We start from the raw sequence: 19,178 nt of genomic DNA on the forward strand, positions 1-19,178 counted from the left end.
AATGAAGATATGCCTTTCCTGAAGGGTCGCCGATAGAAACTAGCAATAATGTCTACAAAGCACCTAAGTGTCTGCTGGGCCCTCCTTACGTCATAACCCTTATGGGAAGACTTATCCTACTACTTGTTCAAATCCAGCCAACTTAAATATCCGAGATGTTCCCGTAAGAATCCTTCCTGTGTGCTTTACTGAAAATTTATGTTTTGCCAGTTGAAAATTTTAAAGGGGGGATATATCATTTTTTAAAACTGTTTTCCTTTTAAGAAGATTATGAAAATAGTATGCTGGAGGATTGTAGTCAGACGGAAGGTCCGGGGAAATAGAAGGGAGTGGATGATAAACTAGAAGTGATAGAAAGGGAGATGGATTTCAGTGGTGAGGTGAAGACAACTTGGTGATCTCCAGCCTGGGAGCTGGGAGGTGATGTCATTTATGGAAACATGAAATCAATCAGCGGAAAAACATAAGAGATGGAGTAGGCTTAGATGGTGGGGTAGAAGAAGAATTTGGTTTGGACTTACATTTGAGGAGACCCAGGGGGAGGTGTTGACTAGATTGTTGGGAAGAGCATTCTGGTAGACTATAGTACCTGGGAGGAGAACCGAGGGCAGGACTTTGGGGTCCTCAGGAATTAGGGATCCTGGGAGAGGTGGAGGGGGGCTCAGGGAAAGTTCAAAAGAGTAAAAGATTTCCATAGATTTGAATCGTGGTTCCTAAGCTTGAGAACTTGTGAAAACAGCAATTTGGGGGCTCCACCCCTAGAGTCTGATGGTGTTTGTCTTTCTGATTGACTTTGCTTGGCATGGTAATCTCTAGGTCTCAGATCATATTAGAGAATTTGCTTTTCTAACAGGTTCCCATTGGATACTGATGAAGCTGATCCAGGAACCACACTCTGAGAACTAACAGTTTACAACATCTGCTGGAAAGACCTGGAGAAAGACCTGGAAAGACCTGGTGACAGGTGGGGTTGAAAAAGAGTCAGTACTATGGTGTTGTGAGCCCAGCTTAGGTGAACACCCACAGTTTATGGCAGGGTCAGTATGGACAAGTAAGGAAATTTTTCTAGATGTTGAGAGCAAGCTTGAATGGGGAAGCTAGTGATTAGATTCATTTAGGTTGGGGAACTGGTCAGGGGCTGGGGTGGAAGGCAAGGAGTCAAGAGGAATGAGCAAAGTGATTAGAGTTTGCCTAGAGCATGGCCTTGAACTCATTTTCCCCATCACACATTCTCTGCTCCTGTTGCCCGTCTCAGCGAGGACCTGTGCCTCCCTTCTAGTTGCCGGAATCCCAAGTCTGAATCATTCTTGCCTCCATCTGCCTCACTCTCTGCAGTTCATCCACTACCCACTCCTGCTGACCTCTAGCTTCCAAATATTCCCCCAAGTCTGTCTAACCTTTCTCCATCCTCATAGCTTCTTACCTAGTGTCAGCCCACCATCATCTTCACCTGGATTCCTCAACAGGCCTCTCTGCTTGTCGCTTTTCTGCAAGTCTTCGCTCACTCCTTCCAAAGCCAGTTCCTTCTCAGTGCTGCCAAAGTCCTCTTCCTAATATACAGATGTAAGCATTTGACATTCTTGCCCAAAACCATTCAACAGCTATCCTATTAAAGAGAAACTGATTCTTCCTTTTTAAAAAAAATTTTATTGAAGTGTAGTTGATTTACAATGTTAACTTCTTCTGTACAGCAAAGTTACTCAATTATACACACACACACACACACACACACACATATATTCTTTTTCATATTCTTTTCCATTATGATTTGTCACAGGATATTGAATATAGTTCCTTGTGTTATCCAGTAGGACCTTGTTGTTATCCATCCTGTATATATAATAGTTTGCTAAACCCAGACTTCCATTCCTTCCCTCTTCTACACCACCCCCGCCGCCCTGCCTTGGCAGCCTCAAGTGTCTTCTCTGTATCTATGGGTCTGTTTTTGTTTCATAGATATGTTGGTTTGAATTGTATTTTAGATTCCACTATGTAAGTGATATCATATAGTATTTGTCTTTCTCTTTCTGACTTTGCTTAGTATGATAATCTCTAGGTCTATCCATGTTGCTGCAAACGGCATTTCATTCTTTTTTATGGCTGATTAGCATTCCATTGTATATATGTACCACACCTTCTTCATTCGTCAATGGACATCTTAGGCTTTTTCTTGTCTTGGCTATTGTAAATAGCGCTGTGAATCTTTTTGAGTTATAGTTTTGTCTGGGTATATGCCCAGGAGTGGGATTACAGGATTATATGGCGACGCTAGTTTCTGAGGAGCCTCCATACTGTTCTCTATAGTGGCTGTACCAGTGTACGTTCCCAGAAACAGTGCAAGAGGGTTTCCACACCCTCTCCAGCATGTGTTATTTGTAAACATTTTAACGACGGTCATTCTGGCTGGTGTGAGGTGGTAGGTACCTCACTGTAGTTTTGATTTGTATTTCTAAGGAGAAACTTTTTTAAAAAAGCTAATGTGCTCACTTTTGGTTGCCCTGTGCCTTTGCTGCTGCGTGAGGGCTTGCTCTGGTTGCGGTACGTGGGCTCCTCATTGCGGTTGTTCCTCGTGTTTTGGAGCACAGGCTCTAGGCATGTGGGCTTCAGTAGTTGCAATGTTTGGGCTGTAGGGCACAGGCTCAGAAGTTGTGGCACATGGGCCTAGTTGCCCACAGCATGTGAAATCATCCCAGATCAGGGCTTGAACCTGTGTCCCTTACATTGGCAGGCAGATTCTTATCCACTGTACCACCAGGGAAGTCCCTAAAGAGAAACTTTTTAAAGGCTCTGATTTGATGTTCCTCCTCACTGTCCCAGTTCACCTCTCGATTCCAGCCCCCTGGATACCTCTCCCTCCATCCCTCTTTTTTCCCTCCCTGTTGATTTTCTGTATTTGGGGATATTTTCACCATCAGGTCTTCCAGCATGTTCCTTCTGCCTGGAGTCTCACTTAACATCCAGCCTTGGTAACTCATCTTTCCACTTTTATGCCACTTCTCTCGAGAAGCCTTCTCTGTGCTCTTGGATTTGGGTTATATCCTCCCTTATGTAGGTCAGACACTGGTGGGCTGGGAGCTGTCACATGCTTGCTCTACCTCAGCACCTAGCATGGTGCTAGGATCCAAGAAGATGTGCCTTGAAGTTTTGGACCAGTCCATGCAGGGCATCAGTGATGATAACAGACTCCGAGCCCAAATGCTCTGAGATTTAAATCCATTCTCTAACTTTAAGTTTTATCCTAGTCTGAGAATGCCATGTCTGAGTTCTAGAGGGAAGCTGACCAAAGAGACAGTGAGTCACACACTCATGCTATGAATGTTGATTTATTAGGTGAGTCTTTTATTCACATAATTAAAAAAAAATAAGTACTCAAAATAAAATGGTGTTAACATATCTCCCCTCTCCTTTCACACCTCTCATTTTGGGAAGTACTGTTGATGGAAAGTATTCCTTTGAAGAAAGCCTTTTTGATAATTTCCTTCTTAAAAACAAAACTACACTGACTTCAAATGCATGAGCCCTAGATCGCTCCGGAGTCATTTGTGCCTAACAAGGCCTGAGGGAAGAAAGCTAAACTTTGTTTTCAAGGTTCTGTTTCAATTTTAAAAATACTGAATGATGTTCAGTGTTGGCAGTTCTTTTGAAAATTCCCTTCCTCATCCCCCTCAGGTGGTTGACTGCCTTTGCATTCTCACACAGGACTCCTGGGTGACTAGTTACCATGGGTGGAGCCCCCAGAACATTCCTGGAAAAAAAACTGGCTTCCATGTTGGGTATGGCTGTGCCTGTGGCCTCTGTATCTCCCTTGAAAGTTCGCACTCTACTGTCTGCAGAACCCAACCTCTGCCTAATAGCAACGTCTGAAAGCTGAGAAAGTGTCTCCATCACCAGTTAAGTGCTTTCCCCCACCCACCCAGGACCCCTGAGCCACAGCAAGTCATTCTGAGGCCAACTCTGGCTGGAACTTGGGTTCCTTGAGCAATGGATTACTGTGGACACCAGTTCCTGGTCCCGTCCTTGGTCTTCAGAGGGAGTCTGGCCGTTGCTGGTGTTTCTGGCTCCCGCAGATCAGCATCTTCATTTCTCTGTGATGTCTCCAGGCTGCAACCACGAGGCTTGCTTATAGGCCACGATGCTGTAAGAATTTACAACAGAGAATTACAGGGGAACAGCTGGAATGGGGAGGGAGGGTCTCTAGCCGTCTCTCGGAGACTCTGTCCATTATGGCAGCAGAACCACTGTACTCTCTAGAGGAAAGTGGCCCCAGAGAACTTCCCTCACTCCAGCCTCCTTCCTGTCCCATAATATGGAGAGCCCTTTGCATCTACATTTTCCCTTTCTTGGGGCCTCTTTCCATCTCACTTCTGTCTGATGACGCACTCCCATGCGGACCTCAAGCTCAAGCTTCACTCATCCCAAGCGGAATTAGCTGCATCCCCTTCTGCCTTTGCATTGCCCTTTTCTCTCTTCCATAAATCATCACATTGTTTAAAAATACTGGGAGATGAAATGGACGCCTAGGAATGAAGAGCTGTATTGAAGTCTTGAATTTGTGTGACCTTTGGCATGTCCTTCAACCTCTGGTGTTCTCCTTCTCCACTGTTTGAGCTCTAGGAACCCCAGGTTCTAAGCTGGAACACAGTTCTTCCTAATGGATGGACCACATCTGGAGCTAGTGGGTGGGGTGTGGACAGAAATCCAAATCCTTCTAAGGAAAAGCTTTGTAGAAACTTCCAAACACAGATTTCCTATCCTACCCAGGGCTCTCCAGGGAGGAGCACTCACTATTCTTAAAGCTCACTGTATGACAGAGCTGGCAAGAGGCAAGTAGAGGCAGGCAGCCCAGGACCACAGGGCTTGTTCCAGGCCCAACTCCACAGCTCACCCCAGCTGTGGGACCATGATAGCACAGCTACGTGGTTGGTGAGTTATTTTAAAGCAGGACAGGAAAACTTTTCAACATTAAGATTCTCTGCCCATTTGAGTAACCATCTCCTCCACTTTAGAGTGTATTGCACACCCGCATTGTGTCAACTTGATCCCCTTAGAAGACGCAGGAATTCCTACTCGCTGGGAAAGAAAAAAAAGAATTTCTTCCTGGTTCCAATAAGATAACTCCCTGGGAGATAACATTCCGTTCTCAATCTTGTAATAGGTCACAACCCATCGCTCACCTTGTTGGACTACGTAAACTGTCAATATGTTGCTTTGGTTTGTCCCCCCCGGTCCATCTTGGAAAATGTTTAAAAATTGAAGTATGTTCATTTATAATGTGTTTTTTTCAAGTGTACAGCAAAGTGATATATATATTCTTTTTTGGATTCTCTTCCATTATAGGTTAGTAGATATTGAGTTCCCTGTGCTATACAGTAAGCCCTTGTTTACCTATTTTATATATCAGTTCAGTTCAGTTCAGTTGCTCAGTCGTGTCCGACTCTTTGTGACCCCATGAATCGCAGCACACCAGGGCTCCCTGTCCATCACCAACTCCCGGAGTTCACTCAGACTCGCGTCCATCGAGTCAGTGATGCCATCCAGTCATCTCATCCTCGGTCGTCCCCTTCTCCTCCTGCCCCCAATCCCTCCCAGCATCAAAGTCGTCAATGAGTCAACTCTTCGCATGAGGTGGCCAAAGTACTGGAGTTTCGGTTTTAGCATCATTCCTTCCAAAGAAATCCCAGGGCTGATCTCCTTCAGAATGGACTGGTTGGATCTCCTTGCAGTCCAAGGGACTCTCAAGAGTCTTCTCCAACACCACAGTTCAAAAGCATCAGTTCTTCAGCGCTCAGCCTTCTTCACAGTCCAACTCTCACATCCATACATGACTACTGGAAAAACCATAGCCTTGACTAGATGGAACTTAGTCGGCAAAGGCTTCAGCAATACATGAACCGTGAACTTCCTGATGTTCAAGCTGGTTTTAGAAAAGGCAGAGGAACCAGAGATCAAATTGCCAACATCCGCTGGATCATGGAAAAAGCAAGAGAGTTCCAGAAAAACATCTATTTCTGCTTTATTGACTATGTCAAAGCCTTTGACTGTGTGGATCACAATAAACTGTGGAAAATTCTGAAAGAGATGGGAATACCAGACCACCTGACCTGCCTCTTGAGAAATCTGTATGCAGGTCAGGAAGCAACAGTTGGAACTGGACATGGAACAACAGACTGGTTCCAAATAGGAAAAGGTGTACGTCAAGGCTGTATATTGTCACCCTGCTTATTTAACTTCTATACAGAGTACATCATGAGAAACGCTGGACTGGAAGAAACACAAGCTCGAATCAAGATTGCCGGGAGAAATATCAATAACCTCAGATATGCAGATGACACCACCTTTATGGCAGAAAGTGAAGAGGAACTAAAAAGTCTCTTGATGAAAGTAAAAGAGGAGAGACAAAAAGTTGGCTTAAAGCTCAACATTCAGAAAACGAAGATCATGGCATCCGGTCCCATCACTCCATGTCAAATAGATGGGGAAACAGTGGAAACAGTGTCAGACTTTATTTTTTTAGGCTCCAAAATCACTGCAGATGGTGATTGCAGCCATGAAATTAAAAGACGCTTACTCCTTGGAAGAAAAGTTATGACCAACCTAGATAGCATATTCAAAAGCAGAGACATTACTTTGCTGACTAAGGTCCGTCTAGTCAAGGCTATGGTTTTTCCAGTAGTCATGTATGGATGTGAGAGTTGGACTGTGAAGAAGGCTGAGCGCTGAAGAATTGATGCGTTTGAACTGTGGTGTTGGAGAAGACTCTTGAAAGTCCCTTGGACTGCAAGGCGATCCAACCAGTCCATTCTAAAGGAGATAAACCCGGGGATTTCTTTGGAAGGAATGATACTGAAGCTGAAACTCCAGTACTTTGGCCACCTCATGCGAAGAGTTGACTCATTGGAGAAGACTTTGATGCTGGGAGGGATTGGGGGCAGGAGGAGAAGGGGACAACAGAGGATGAGATGGCTGGATGGCATCACTGACTCGATGGACGTGAGTCTGAGTGAACTCCGGGAGTTGGTGATGGACAGGGAGGCCTGGCATGCTGCAATTCATGGGGTCGCAAAGAGTCAGACACAACTGAGTGACTGAACTGAACTGAACTTGAATATGCTATCTAGGTTGGTCATAACTTTTCTTCCAAGGAGTAAGCGTCTTTTAATTTCATGGCTGCAATCACCATCTGCAGTGATTTTGGAGCCCAAAAAAATAGTCTGACACTGTTTCCACCGTTTCCCCATCTATTTCCCATGGAGTGATGGGACCGGATGCCATGATCTTCGTTTTCTGAATGTTGAGCTTTAAGCCAACTTTTTCACTCTCCTCTTTTACTTTCATCAAGAGGCTTTTTAGTTCCTCTTCACTTTCTGCCATAAGGGTGGTGTCATCTGCATATCTGAGCTTATTGATATTTCTCCCGGCAATCTTGATTCGAGCTTGTGTTTCTTCCAGTCCAGCGTTTCTCATGATGTACTCTGCATAGAAGTTAAATAAGCAGGGTGACAATAGACAGCCTTGACGTATACCTTTTCCTATTTGGAACCAGTCTGTTGTTCCATGTCCAGTTCTAACTGTTGCTTCCTGGCCTGCATGCAGATTTCTCAAGAGGCAGGTTAGGTGGTCTGGTATTCCTATCTCTAGTGTGTATATAGGAGAAGGAGATGGCAACCCACTCCAGTATTCTTGCCTGGAGAATCCTGTGGACAGAGGAGCCTGGTTAGGCTGCTGTCCATAGGGTCACACAGAGTCGTGCACAACTGAAGTGATTTTGCATGCATGTATGCATGGGAGAAGGAAATGGCAGCCCACTCCAATATTCTTGCCTGGAGAATCCTGTGGACAGAGGAGCCTGATTAGGCTGCTGTCCATAGGGTCACACAGAGTCGAGCACAACTGAAGTGACTTAGCATGCATGTATGCATGGGAGAAGGAAATGGCAGCCCACTCCAGTGTTCTTGCCTGGAGAATCCCAGGGACGGAGGAGCCTGGTGGGCTGCCGTCTGTGGGGTCGCACAGAGTTGGACATGACTGAAGCAACTTAGCAGCAGCAGCAGCAGCAGTGTGTATATGTTAATCCCAAACTCTTTTAATTTATCCCCCACCCCCTCCACAATACGTTGTCTCACAAACATAGAACTGTAACTGTGCCTTGGCGTCTTATAAGTAGAACAGTCCTCGGCGTTTCCTGAAATAGTCTCCCTCTGGGTTATAATCCTTGGATTAGCAGGACTAAAATTTTCTCTTTCTTCCTTAGATTGACTGGTGATCAACTTTTGTTGATCATGGTGGCATGGCACCTGACATGGCAGCTCAATAGGCAGCTCCTGGGTGGTCAGTAGTGCTGACGTCACACCCTCTGTCAGTTGTTCTTTCATTAAAGACTTTGAGTATTTCTTATGCACTAAGCTCTCTGCTGGACACAGGGTACAAGGTCCCTCAAACAGGCGTGGTTCCTGCCCTCAGGGAGCCTATGGTCTAGTGAGCAAGCATGTAAAACTAAATCACTAAGTAATCGTCAATTCTTATGCTCTGAAGGAAAAGTATAGGAAGCTAGGGGAGCATATTGTAGAAGGATCTAGCTTAGATTGGGAAGGGAATTTTCTCAAATCCTCTTTGAGAAAATGGCGTTCAAGTTAAGACCACATCTAGCTATATTAAGAAGGAGGTGTGAGGCGTCAGGCTTCTCAGTGGTTAAGAATCCACCTGCCAGTGCAGGTTTGATCCCTGGTCTGGGAAGATCCCACATGCCAAGGACCAACTAAGCCCATGAGCCAGAACTGCTGAAGCCTGCATGAGCTAGAACCTGCACTCTGTGATGAGAGAAGCCCCCGCAGTGAAAAGCCCCTGCAGGAACGAAGACTCAGCCCAGCCAAAAAAAAACGACATGTGCGTAAAGAAAGGGGAAGGGCATGATGGGGAGGCTCCTGGGGCTGAAGCAGAGAGGGGAGCGTGGTGAGTGGCAGGAATAGCAGGCTGGAGAAGAGGGCGAGGCTGGGTTATGCCAGACCTGTGGTCCACCGTGAGACAGTGGCGCTCATCCTAGGAACCATGGAAGCCAAGTAGAGCTTTGAGCAGCAGATGATGTGAACTGGTGTCCACTCTAAGGAAATTTCTCAGGCCACCTGGTAAAGAGAGGGTGGATGGACGCGGGGAGGTTGGCTCAGGGGCGAAGTTGATCCCCCAAGTGATTTGGACTAGGGTAGCAACAGTAGTTTGAGGCATATGTGGGAGGTAGAATCAATGAGGCTTGATGGATGGGAGGTACGGGAAGATGAAGAAGCAGGAGGACTTTGGTGACTCTCAGATTTCTTTCCTGGCTGAGTGTGATGCCATTTAATGGGATGGGTAAGACTGGAGGGGAGCAGATGTTAGGAGGGCGTCAAGGATGCAATTTTGGAAACAGATGGTAATTTGAAAATTTGAAAATAATTTAGATTGCTTTGAGACTATGAAATGAGAAGACAACCCAGATCTGAGCCTCAAAGAACTCTTCCATGTGGAGGTTTGTGGAGAAGTCAGAGAGGTAGGAGAAACCCGGGAGAGGAGGTGTTAAGAAAGCCAAGTGACAAGTGCCTTCCAAGGAAGAAGTGACCCACAGTGTTGGGGGCCACTGAGAACCAATGGGGAGGGGATGGCAGGGAGGCCATTGTACTCAGCTGTGAGGAAGTCAGATCTCAGCGCAGCCCTGGAGGCACTGAACAGGGAAGTCAGTCTGGGGTGGGTTGAAAGTGAATGGGAAATAAGCAGGTGCAGACCAGCACTGGAGAACATGGCTGGGGGCGAGGAGGAGGTGAGAAGGTGGCCAGCCACGTGTCAGTTCTGACAGGAAGAACTCAGGAGATGGGGTTGCTAAGTAGTACAAGTAAACTCTAAGGGGAGAGAAGGGGTGGCACCGTCAAATAGTGACTAAGAACAAACTGCCTGGGTTCAAATCCTGTCACTGCCCCTTATTAACTGTGTAACCTTTGGCAAGTTACATGACACCTTAGATTTTGTTTCTTCACCTGCAAAATGGGGATAAAATAGTAATTGCTTCAGAGGATTGTTTGAGAAGGCTAAAACATATAAAACATTCAAAGTAGTGCCTGGCACATAATCAAGACTGTTTACATGTTTGCTAGTATTATCTTTGAGAGATTGAGGGAGGGGAACAGGATGGGTGCAAAAGAACTCAGGCTTAGAGGTCTACTTTGAAGATGAGCCCATTCACTTCTGATGGCATCTATGAACCACAAGGCAGCAGCTGAGTACATGTGTGACGAGGGGTTGGGGGCTTGCGGATGGGCAGAGTCAGACAGACATTCCCTCAGCATCTCCCTGCTGCACGTAAGGAAGAGTGAGGAGGAGAGGGCAGGTTCTCATGGTGCCGTGAAGTTGGCTCACTTCAGTACCAGGAAGGGCTGGGGCCACAGTCACTTATTGCAAATGAGCTGTTGGCAGCTGGACCCAGGAACCTCTCCTCTCCACCTTCTGCCCTCCTCCACTCCCTGGGCTTTCCTGTCTTAGGAATGTAGCTCTTCTTTCTGCAGCTTGAGAGTTCTACTGGTCTTTCCTGTTGATCGTGCTTAATGATTGGTGGTGCAGCCTTGGCCGCTTGAAAGAAATTTTCAGGATTTTGTTCATTTAGTGATTTTGTGGAAGGAAAAGTACTAGAAACACTCCCTTTCTACCAAAGGTTCTCAACCTTGGTTATACATCCGAATAAACTGGAGAGCTTTAAAAAATTCCCATGCCCAGGCTATATCCCAGATCAACTGAGTTAGAATCTCCTTGGGTAGGATCCAGACAGTCGTAGTTTTTTAAATCTCTCCAAATGATTCCAACGTACAGCAGGCAAAGGAGGCTTTGTTAGCACGCGAGTCCCTCTACTGCTAAATGTCTCCAACAGAGGCATCTAGTTGAGTGCCTCAATTCACGTAAGCATTACTACTTAGGATTGGTTCAAAATACTGACCCAGCTTCTGTGGTATAAGCTGAGGAAGATCCTAGATATCTTAAAATTCCATGCACACAATGTAGGACTCGGCCCAAGTCCATTGGGGTGAGGTTTCCCCACCTGGGGTGAGAGCAGCCCGCCTGCTTCACATGCCCCAAAGTCTCTTTAAAAAGGGAAAGCAATGAAGCTGTAGAAAGGAACCATTTATTGCATATTCTTATTGCTTTCATTTGTCTGTCTATTTCTCTAGCTATGAGATATTAACTAGTCTAGTCAGCCTTGTTTTCTTTTGTTGTTTTTTGTTGATCTGTTTAGGTCAAAGAGACTGTTTCAACCAACTGCCAATCAAACAGGACTTGGTAACTTCCAAGTGGCACAGTTATTAATCCATTACTCACTTGGACAAAGAGCTGGCACTCCAGAGAAGTTTGCATTGTGGGTCAGGTCTAGCTAAGCCCAACCCATTCATCCAAGACTCTCATGAAAACAGGGGCACATGAAAAGGCCTAAGGGCTGGACAGTTTGCAAATGAAAACTGGCCAGAGATTGCACTGGTAATCAAGTCTGCTGTTTTGCACAAATTCTCTCAACTGTTTGATCTTATTTTCTCAACTGTGAAATCAAAGAACCCTCATGATTGATGGCTTCTGTCTTAGGAAGCTCAACTTTCTATGCAAGCACATCAAGCTATACAACGTGATGCGAGAATCCAAAGGCGGCCCTTTTCACCATCCACTTCCCACTTTTTCCAACCTACCTTTAGCTTTTCCCAACCTGCCTTCAACTCTTCTACTCTGCAGCCTAGAACGCCACCATTAATGATATGGAGGGCTCCAGTGTACTACCAAGTAGATCCCTTTAAAATGCAAATCCACATCATGCCCTTTGTATCTTATTGTGAATATCATTACTGTGTTCCTTTCTCCTCTGGTGGGATTGATACAAGTGTGGGAAAAGGGCCTAAACAGACCAAAGCTCAGCTGTCTAATATGTAGCCACTAGTGACACTGGCTTCTGAATTCTTGTATTCAAATGGAGTCCAGGTTGAGATGTGCTGTCGGTATAAAATATACCAGATTTCAAAGACTTAATTCAAAAGAACTCATTGATTTTGTAGGTTGATTACAAAGATACTTTGGAGCTTGGGCCAAATCAAATATATTATTAAAATTATTTCACCTGTTCCTCGTTTTTAAACGTGGCTACTAGAAAATTTAAAATCATATAATATGGCTTGTGCTTGTGGTTTTGTATTTCTTTTGAATGGGGCTGGTTGAAGACCAGACTATTTTGTGTGGTCTATATTGGTGATAACCTCAGCTGGCAACTCTCCCCACGGGCCTTTGTATCTCCAGCCTTCCTCCTGCCTGTTTTCTCCCAGAATGTAAGCACTCTTGTTTTACAAATGAGACAATTTCCCCAGAGAGGTCAGAGGACTTACCCATGTCCTGCAGGGGTGCTCAAAGCCCTCCCAAGATACAGAGAAGAAAGAATACTTGAAAGTGAGGCTGGATGACTGTCACCTAAAGGAGACTCAACAAGGTCTGGGTGGTTCGAGAGGGTTTCTTATCCCAGCCTCTGATTACAAGAAAGTATATGAGGCTCCTATTACAAAACTGCCAGGAAGTGAGCCAGCATGTTGAGGCCCTCTGTTTATTACTTATGACTTTAGGGAATTCCCAAATTACCAGATTATTAGTTTGGGGGAACAGGAGAAGTTTTTCTTAGTGGGAGAACCTACTCAGAACCCATTGTGTAAATGTGAAAAGTAAATACTTTATGATAATAGGCTGGAAATGCTCCAACAGTCCTTGACCTCAGCCCCGGCCCAAAAAGCAGGAACTGCTCCTGTCTTACCCAATTGGTAGGATGGCCAGGAAGGAGAGAAAAGAGGAGAGTGCAAAGCAGGTGCCGATGAACTTCTCCATGGTGAGCTGATAGATCTTGTTGTACAGCGTGGATGTCACCACCCCAGTCAGCGTCAGGGACAGCTGCAGGATGACGAACACCTTTCCTGTGGAAGGGACCGAGGTTACCAAGGTTACTGTGCTGTCCCTCCGTGTTCCCTGATAGCTGAGTCTCTGGGAGGCTCTCGGGAGCCCCCTCCCCTTCCCTGACTCCCTCTGTGTTCCCGGCGCATGTTGCCAGGATTCTGGCCTGCATCCACTTGGCTCTCCCCACGGCCCGTGGGTGGCAGTGTTCTCCTTTGTGACTTTCCCAGTCTCTCCCCTGCTCCTGCTCCTACCCCTTCCACCCTGGATGGACACTGGTGTGTGCCCAGTGTCTTCAAGGCTGCTGCTGGAGCTCTCTCCTGTGCCTTCTGTCAGTCCAAACCCTGTGCCTCAAACCAAGTGCCTCTGAAACCTCTCAGATTCCTTTCACTCACCATAAGAGGAGCCCTTGATGAGTTTGGACATTGCTGATCGGATGGTTGTGATGGGGATGAGAGCGAACAGCATGATGGCCCGAGCTGGAAAAGAAGCACATGAAAACACTCCTCACTGGAGCCCAGCCTTGGCCAAAGAGTTAAATCAGAACAGAAAAACTTCCCTTAGAAGCCGCCTCCCCACCCTGCCCCAGGGCAGGCTGACTCCCTGAGCTCTCGGATGGAGCTATAGATGCTGCAGACCTATCTTGAAGGTGGCAAGGCATCGGGGACATGGTGACAGGTGGTGAAGGGCGTCTTTATTGGCAGAGTTAAGTGGTTTCTAAGGAAATGGAGCTGATGTCACTCAAGTGACTTACAGCTCCTTGCCTCCCAGAAGGGAAGTGTCTGCCCTCACCCTACACCATCATCTCTGGGACGCAGGCTCAGTGGCTTTGGCAAGCTGCACCAGAAACGTGTGCCACTAACATAGCTGCTACACCCCGCTCTTTCCCTCTAGCCCTGTTCATCAACCTGGGGAGGGTGGGTGTGTGTGTGTCTGTGTGTGTGTCTGTGTGTGTGTGTGTCTGTGTGTGTGTGTCTGTGTGTGTGTGTGTCTGTGTGTGTGTCTGTGTGTGTGTGTGTCTGTGTGTGTGTCTGTGTGTGTGTGTGTCTGTGTGTGTGTGTGTCTGTGTGTGTGTGTGTCTGTGTGTGTGTGTGTCTGTGTGTGTGGCGAGGGGGTGGGGTGGGGTGGGAGTGGCTAGAAGTGATGGGAGGGAAGGGGAGAGGTTACTCAGGCTTGCACTTGGCCTGTTTAACTGGGAGCTTGCTAAAAGTAATCTAGCCATTTTGTGAGATGATTTTCTGAGCCGTGTGACCTCAGTCAAAGGGTGGTCTCTGGGAATGGTCTAGAGTTGTTCCGTTAGCCACTGGCAAGTCACATGACTACTTAAATGAAATAAAATGAAAAGTTCTGTTCAAGTTGCTCTAGCCACATTTTAAGGGCTTCATAGCCACACATGACTAATGGCTACTGTATTAGGCAGAAACGTTACAGAACATTTCTATCACTCTAGAAAGCTCTATTAGAGCACTGGTCCAGAGTGCTCTGCTTGTGGTTGTCTGTGTCCTCAGAAACTTCATTCTGCTTCCTTGAAGGAATGTATTATATTGGTTGTGGAAGGCATTTATGGAGGATTTTTCTCTCTTTTTGAAAAGCCTGTGCTTGACTTGAAATGATTTTAATTAAAGGACCTTTTCAGCTGGATTACTTGAAAATATTTTATCCCTTTAAAATCAAGGAGATAAACTTAACCCCATCTCTTCCACTCAAGGCCATCCTGAAGCCTCTCCTGACTCCCGGCACCACTGACCATCTCTCCCTTGACTTCCTAGAGCTACAGACCCTGCTCTGATTACATTTCAGTGGGCAACACAGATAACAGTGGGCAACACAGCCAAACTCAAGTGCGCATAATCCTGTGTCCCTTGTGCCTCCTAGGTAGCAGACATGATCTCTGGTGCTGAGCTGAGACAGACCACAGCACCGTGGGTGTATGCCCCAACTTAGGGGATCAGCAGTGTCCTCGTTCCTGTCTCCCCAAGAATGCCAGACTCACCAATGTAGAACATGTATGTCTCTTTCACAAAAGCCAAGAGGAGGGCTCCTGACGCAAAGGAGACCATTCCGATCATGATCATGGTGGTGTCCTGGAAGTAGCGGGAGAAGACCAGCACGCCCAGGAAGCTGGTGATGAAGATGGTGTACCCCGAAGCCATACCATAGCCCACCTGCACTTGGTTCCAACTCAGAGGCTCCCTCAGCACAAAAAGCGGCATCACGTCCACTGTGCCCACCACTGCCAGGTCATAGATGATGGCGCCCACAAAGAGCAGGGCAATGATGATTTGTTTGGGCTTAGCCATTGCAGGAGGTGGAGGGGCCCCCACCACACTCTGCTTGTCTGTCTGATCAGGATCCAGGGTGTCATACCTGCCGGCAGTGCCAGGCACTATATCCACTGCCTTGCGGGGCTTGGCCTTGGACTCGGGGACCTTCAGCACGAACAGGCTGTACAAAAGGGCACAGGTGGCACAGCTTACGCTGCAGGCGGTCAGCACCAGGCCCTGCTTGGAGTGCCCGACCATCTGCTTGAAGAGATGTCCCGAGACCATGCTCCCGCAGAACCCCGCCAAGCCCAGAATCAGGTCGATCACAATGAGGCGCAGGGAGCGGCAACCCTCGGAGGAGCCTAGGGATCCCAGGGCCATGACCCCCGACCAGAAGGCGGAGAAGCCGCCGCACAGTCCAGTCAGCGCGGCCCCTGTGTACAGCATCTCCACGGGCCAGTCCAGCAGCACTTTGAGCAGCAGCACGAGGCGGGAGAGCAGGAAGCCCAGCAGGGGCACGCAGATGGAGACCTTGCGGTGGTAGTGGTCGCTGAGCCAGCCCAGCCCGTAGGCCGACAGCAGGGGCGTCAGGCCCATCACCAGCTGGTAGATGATGTAGAAATTGGAGATGGCCCTCTGCTGTTCGTCCTCGAGAGCCCCCCGGGGTGACGGGCTGGAACTGTGATTGGAGGAGGTCCCGACTCCGAAGGACGCTTTCACCACGAGGAGCAACCCGGCGTCGTAGAGGGAGGTGGCCACCTGCGTGGAGGCCACCACAGGCTCGATCCAGGTCCACACCTGGATGCGAGGCGGGGGGCCCCTCCACGGCCAGATGCTCCCCTGGCACATGATAGGGTCTCTGATAGGGGGATGGAGGGGCTGGCCGGCTGGCGCTGCGGCTGCTATTCCCGAGGGCTGGGGCTCCGGGTTCGCGCGGGAACCGGGTGAGCTGAGCTGAACCCGAGCAACAGGGCGCAAGTGACAGCAGCCAGCCCTGCGGGCCGGTGACCTCCCGGACCGCGGCAACTCCTCCCCGGCAACTCCTCCCCGGACTAAAAAAGGCCACGCTCCGCCCTGCCGGGGGAGCGGGACTGGCCGCGGCCCAGGGAAGCCATGCGTCTGGGGAGCGCACAGCGAGTCCCGCCGCGTCACGCTGCTCTGATCCGCGCAGGTAGCTGGGCGCTCTCTCCCCTGGGACTTGCCCAGGCCTGGCTTGAGTCCCCCGGGCAGGAAGCAAAATTCTGGCCCTGGAAGGCAGTTTGGACTAAGCAGTGGGGTGCCTAGGAATCTGCCTGGGATCAGTGGAGGGAGTTTATCTTTAAGCAACGGGGACCTACATGCTGTAGGGAGCCCGGGTAGCGCCAGACTTCGAGAGAAACCAACCAACCAACCCTCAGGAGCGCTAATCTCTCTTTGATTTCAGACTTGTGGATAAATACCTAGCCGCGGGACTGCTGGGTCATAGGGTAGCTCTGCTTTCATTTTTTTTTTTTTTTTTTTTTTGAGGAAACATCGTTTTCCATTGAAGCTGCCCCACTTTCACAGCAACAGTGAGCAAGGGCTCCAGTGTCTCACAGCCTCACCATCACCTCTATAGCTATTCTGGTATAGCCGTCCTGAGAGGAATTAGACGATACCTCATTGTGGTTTTGATTTGCATTACCCCGACGATTAGAGTATCTTTTCATATGCATGTTGGCCATTTGTCTGTCTTCTTTGGAGAAATCTCTGCCCAAAGAACTTTTTTTTTTTTTTTTGTCTAAGTCCTTAGCACATTTTTGTTTTACGACTGAATTGTAGAAATTCATACACATTTTGGAGATTAACCTCCTATATAGTGTGCATTATTTTTTCCCATTCTGTAAATTGCCTTTTGACTCTGTTGAATACCTAAGATATAGAAGCAACCTAAATGTGTATTAATGGATGAGTGGAAAAAGAACATGTGGTATATAAATATAGCTGAATGTTATTTGGTCTTTAAGAAGAAGGTGGTCCAGTGGTTAAGAATCTGCCTTGCAATGCAGGGAATGAGGGTTCAGTCCCTGGTCAGATACCTAAGGAGGAGCAACTGAGCCTGCGTGTGCCACAAATAGTCTGGGCGCCGCAACAAGGATCTTGCATGACCCAGTGAGGAACCTGCATGCCGCAACTAAAATCCGATGCAGCCAATAAATAAATAAATAAATTTTTTTTTTTTTAAAGAAAGAAATCCTGAGATTTGTGTCAACATGGATCAAACCTGAGGACATGATGCTAAGTGAAATAAGCCAGTTGTAGAAAGACAAATACTGCATGATCTCCTGTATGAGGTATCTAAAATTGTCAGAGTGGAACAGTGCTTGCCAGGGATGGGGGTGGAGGGAAGAAGACATGGGGAATTACTAATCAACAAGCATAAAGTTTCAGTTAAGCTAAGTACCGAAGACGCTCCAGAGATCTGCTGTACAACGTTGTATTTATAGTCAATAACATTATACATGTAAAGGTTAGTTAAGAGGGGAGCTCTCATGTTAAGTATTCTTACCATAATTAAAAACAAACAAACAAAAACCTCAGGAGAAGCTATGCTTAGCCCTTCTGCCATACCAAAGACCTCTCAGAGAAGAGTCCTGCTTTGAGCACCTGAATTAATGGGCCCAGAGCCACGACAGGACCCAGGCCAGCATAGGTCCCAGTCTGGAGGCTTTGGCCTCAAACCGCAGGACTGAGAAAGAGATGGGGAGGTCCTGTCAGCCCAGCATGTCCCTACAGATGCTAAACTGGACTCTGGCAGGGGCAGATTCCACAAAAACAAAGTCACCAGGATTATTTGCTTCTGAGTAAAGTCCCCAGGACCCTTTCGCTTTTCTTTGCAGTTCTTCTTCCATGTCATGGGCTCACTGCCTTGGGGATAGGTGGAGACGGGTTTCCCTGGCTGCCTTGCTTCCTGTACACACTCCTGCAAAGAGGACCAGGGTGATGGGTGGTGCAGGGGCCAAGGCGCACCACAGACAGCAACGTTTCTTCAGAATCATCCCCAGGGGTGGAAAGGCAGAACACTCCAGCTCTCTCCCTGTGTGCTTAACCCCGATGCAGCTCAGGCAAGCAGGAACCTGAAGTCATACAAGGGAGGATCAGATCTGCGCAGAGAGTTTATAAAGTCAAAAGGATAACATACCTGTGGGAGTAGGGACTGAACTCTAAATGATTTCGTGTAGATGTGCACCCTTTAGACAGTTTTTAGATGAGCTATAATCTTCTCTACCCCTCCCTGTTGCTCATGGCCCTGTGTCCAGGTCCAGTCAGCTCTGCCTTCTGCAAAGAGAACGTCCCACCTCATCTCTCTTACAAGCCGGGCAGTCCCTCAAAACTCCCACACTGCCCTCTTGCACTCCGTCACGGAGGCCTACCTTGGGAGGTGCTGGTTTCACCCAACCCATGTCTGGCTCTCCCACTCCATTCTTAACCCTGTTCTTCCAGAGGCCATGACAAACAAAGCAGTCTGACCAGCCTGTACCTGTAACAGGCAGAGGCTCCAGGGGATGGATAGCTTGTGGAGGAAGATGGTATTCACCCATCAGATATGGCCACCAGAACAACAGCCTGGACCAGATGGATCACTTGGATTTAATCAAGAGGTCTGTCTGTTCTTGGGGCCACAGAGCCTAGAAGACAGCCCTAGAGGTCTGGGAGGGTCCATGAGGTCTCACTTCTTCCCATACTTTGTGAAACCAGGGAAATTTGAGGGGCCTCTGAGAGATTCATGCCAGGACACATTTGGTGGGAACTGTGTCATCATGGTGCTAGCCAGCCCTGGGACCTGAATTCTCTGGCCCAGAAATGAACTATTACCAGGGCAATTGGCGCCTCTCCCAGTTTAGGCTACTGAGGTCAGCACTGTATCTTTCATCATGTCCCACTCCTCTCTCCATCTCTGAAGCAGGCTATAGCTAAGTGAATGCCTGGCTGTCCTGTGTAGTCTAGGCTACCAGCAGGTATAGCCCTTAA

At 47.7% G+C, this 19,178-nt stretch overlaps 1 protein-coding gene across 1 annotated transcript; it reads right to left on the reverse strand.

Moving 5' to 3' along the window:
- Positions 1-3,304: 3,304 nt before the first annotated feature.
- Positions 3,305-18,787, reverse strand: SLC46A2 (solute carrier family 46 member 2). The gene is made up of 4 exons (XM_040239396.1): positions 14,918-18,787; positions 13,320-13,403; positions 12,791-12,947; positions 3,305-4,135 (listed from the first exon to the last, which is right to left on the reverse strand). The coding sequence occupies exons 1-4, from the start codon at positions 16,035-16,037 to the stop codon at positions 4,078-4,080; spliced, it is 1,419 nt and encodes a 472-aa protein (XP_040095330.1). The 5' UTR covers positions 16,038-18,787; the 3' UTR covers positions 3,305-4,077.
- Between the last annotated feature and the right edge of the window lie 391 nt (positions 18,788-19,178).

Source organism: Oryx dammah, unplaced genomic scaffold (assembly GCF_014754425.2).
Source record: "Oryx dammah isolate SB20612 unplaced genomic scaffold, SCBI_Odam_1.1 HiC_scaffold_1, whole genome shotgun sequence".
NCBI classification, from domain to species: domain Eukaryota; kingdom Metazoa; phylum Chordata; class Mammalia; order Artiodactyla; family Bovidae; genus Oryx; species Oryx dammah.

What these genes read in the sequence shown, in the direction of transcription:
- SLC46A2 (XM_040239396.1), bottom strand. Translation starts at nt 16,037, where the DNA reads ATGTGCCAGGGGAGCATCTGGCCGTGGAGGGGCCCCCCGCCTCGCATC. An exon ending in GACATACATGTTCTACATTG is followed by an intron (nt 13,404 to 14,917) that starts GTGAGTCTGGCA and finishes CTTCTTTTCCAG; the next exon opens with CTCGGGCCATCATGCTGTTC. An exon ending in CATCAAGGGCTCCTCTTATG is followed by an intron (nt 12,948 to 13,319) that starts GTGAGTGAAAGG and finishes TCCCTTCCACAG; the next exon opens with GAAAGGTGTTCGTCATCCTG.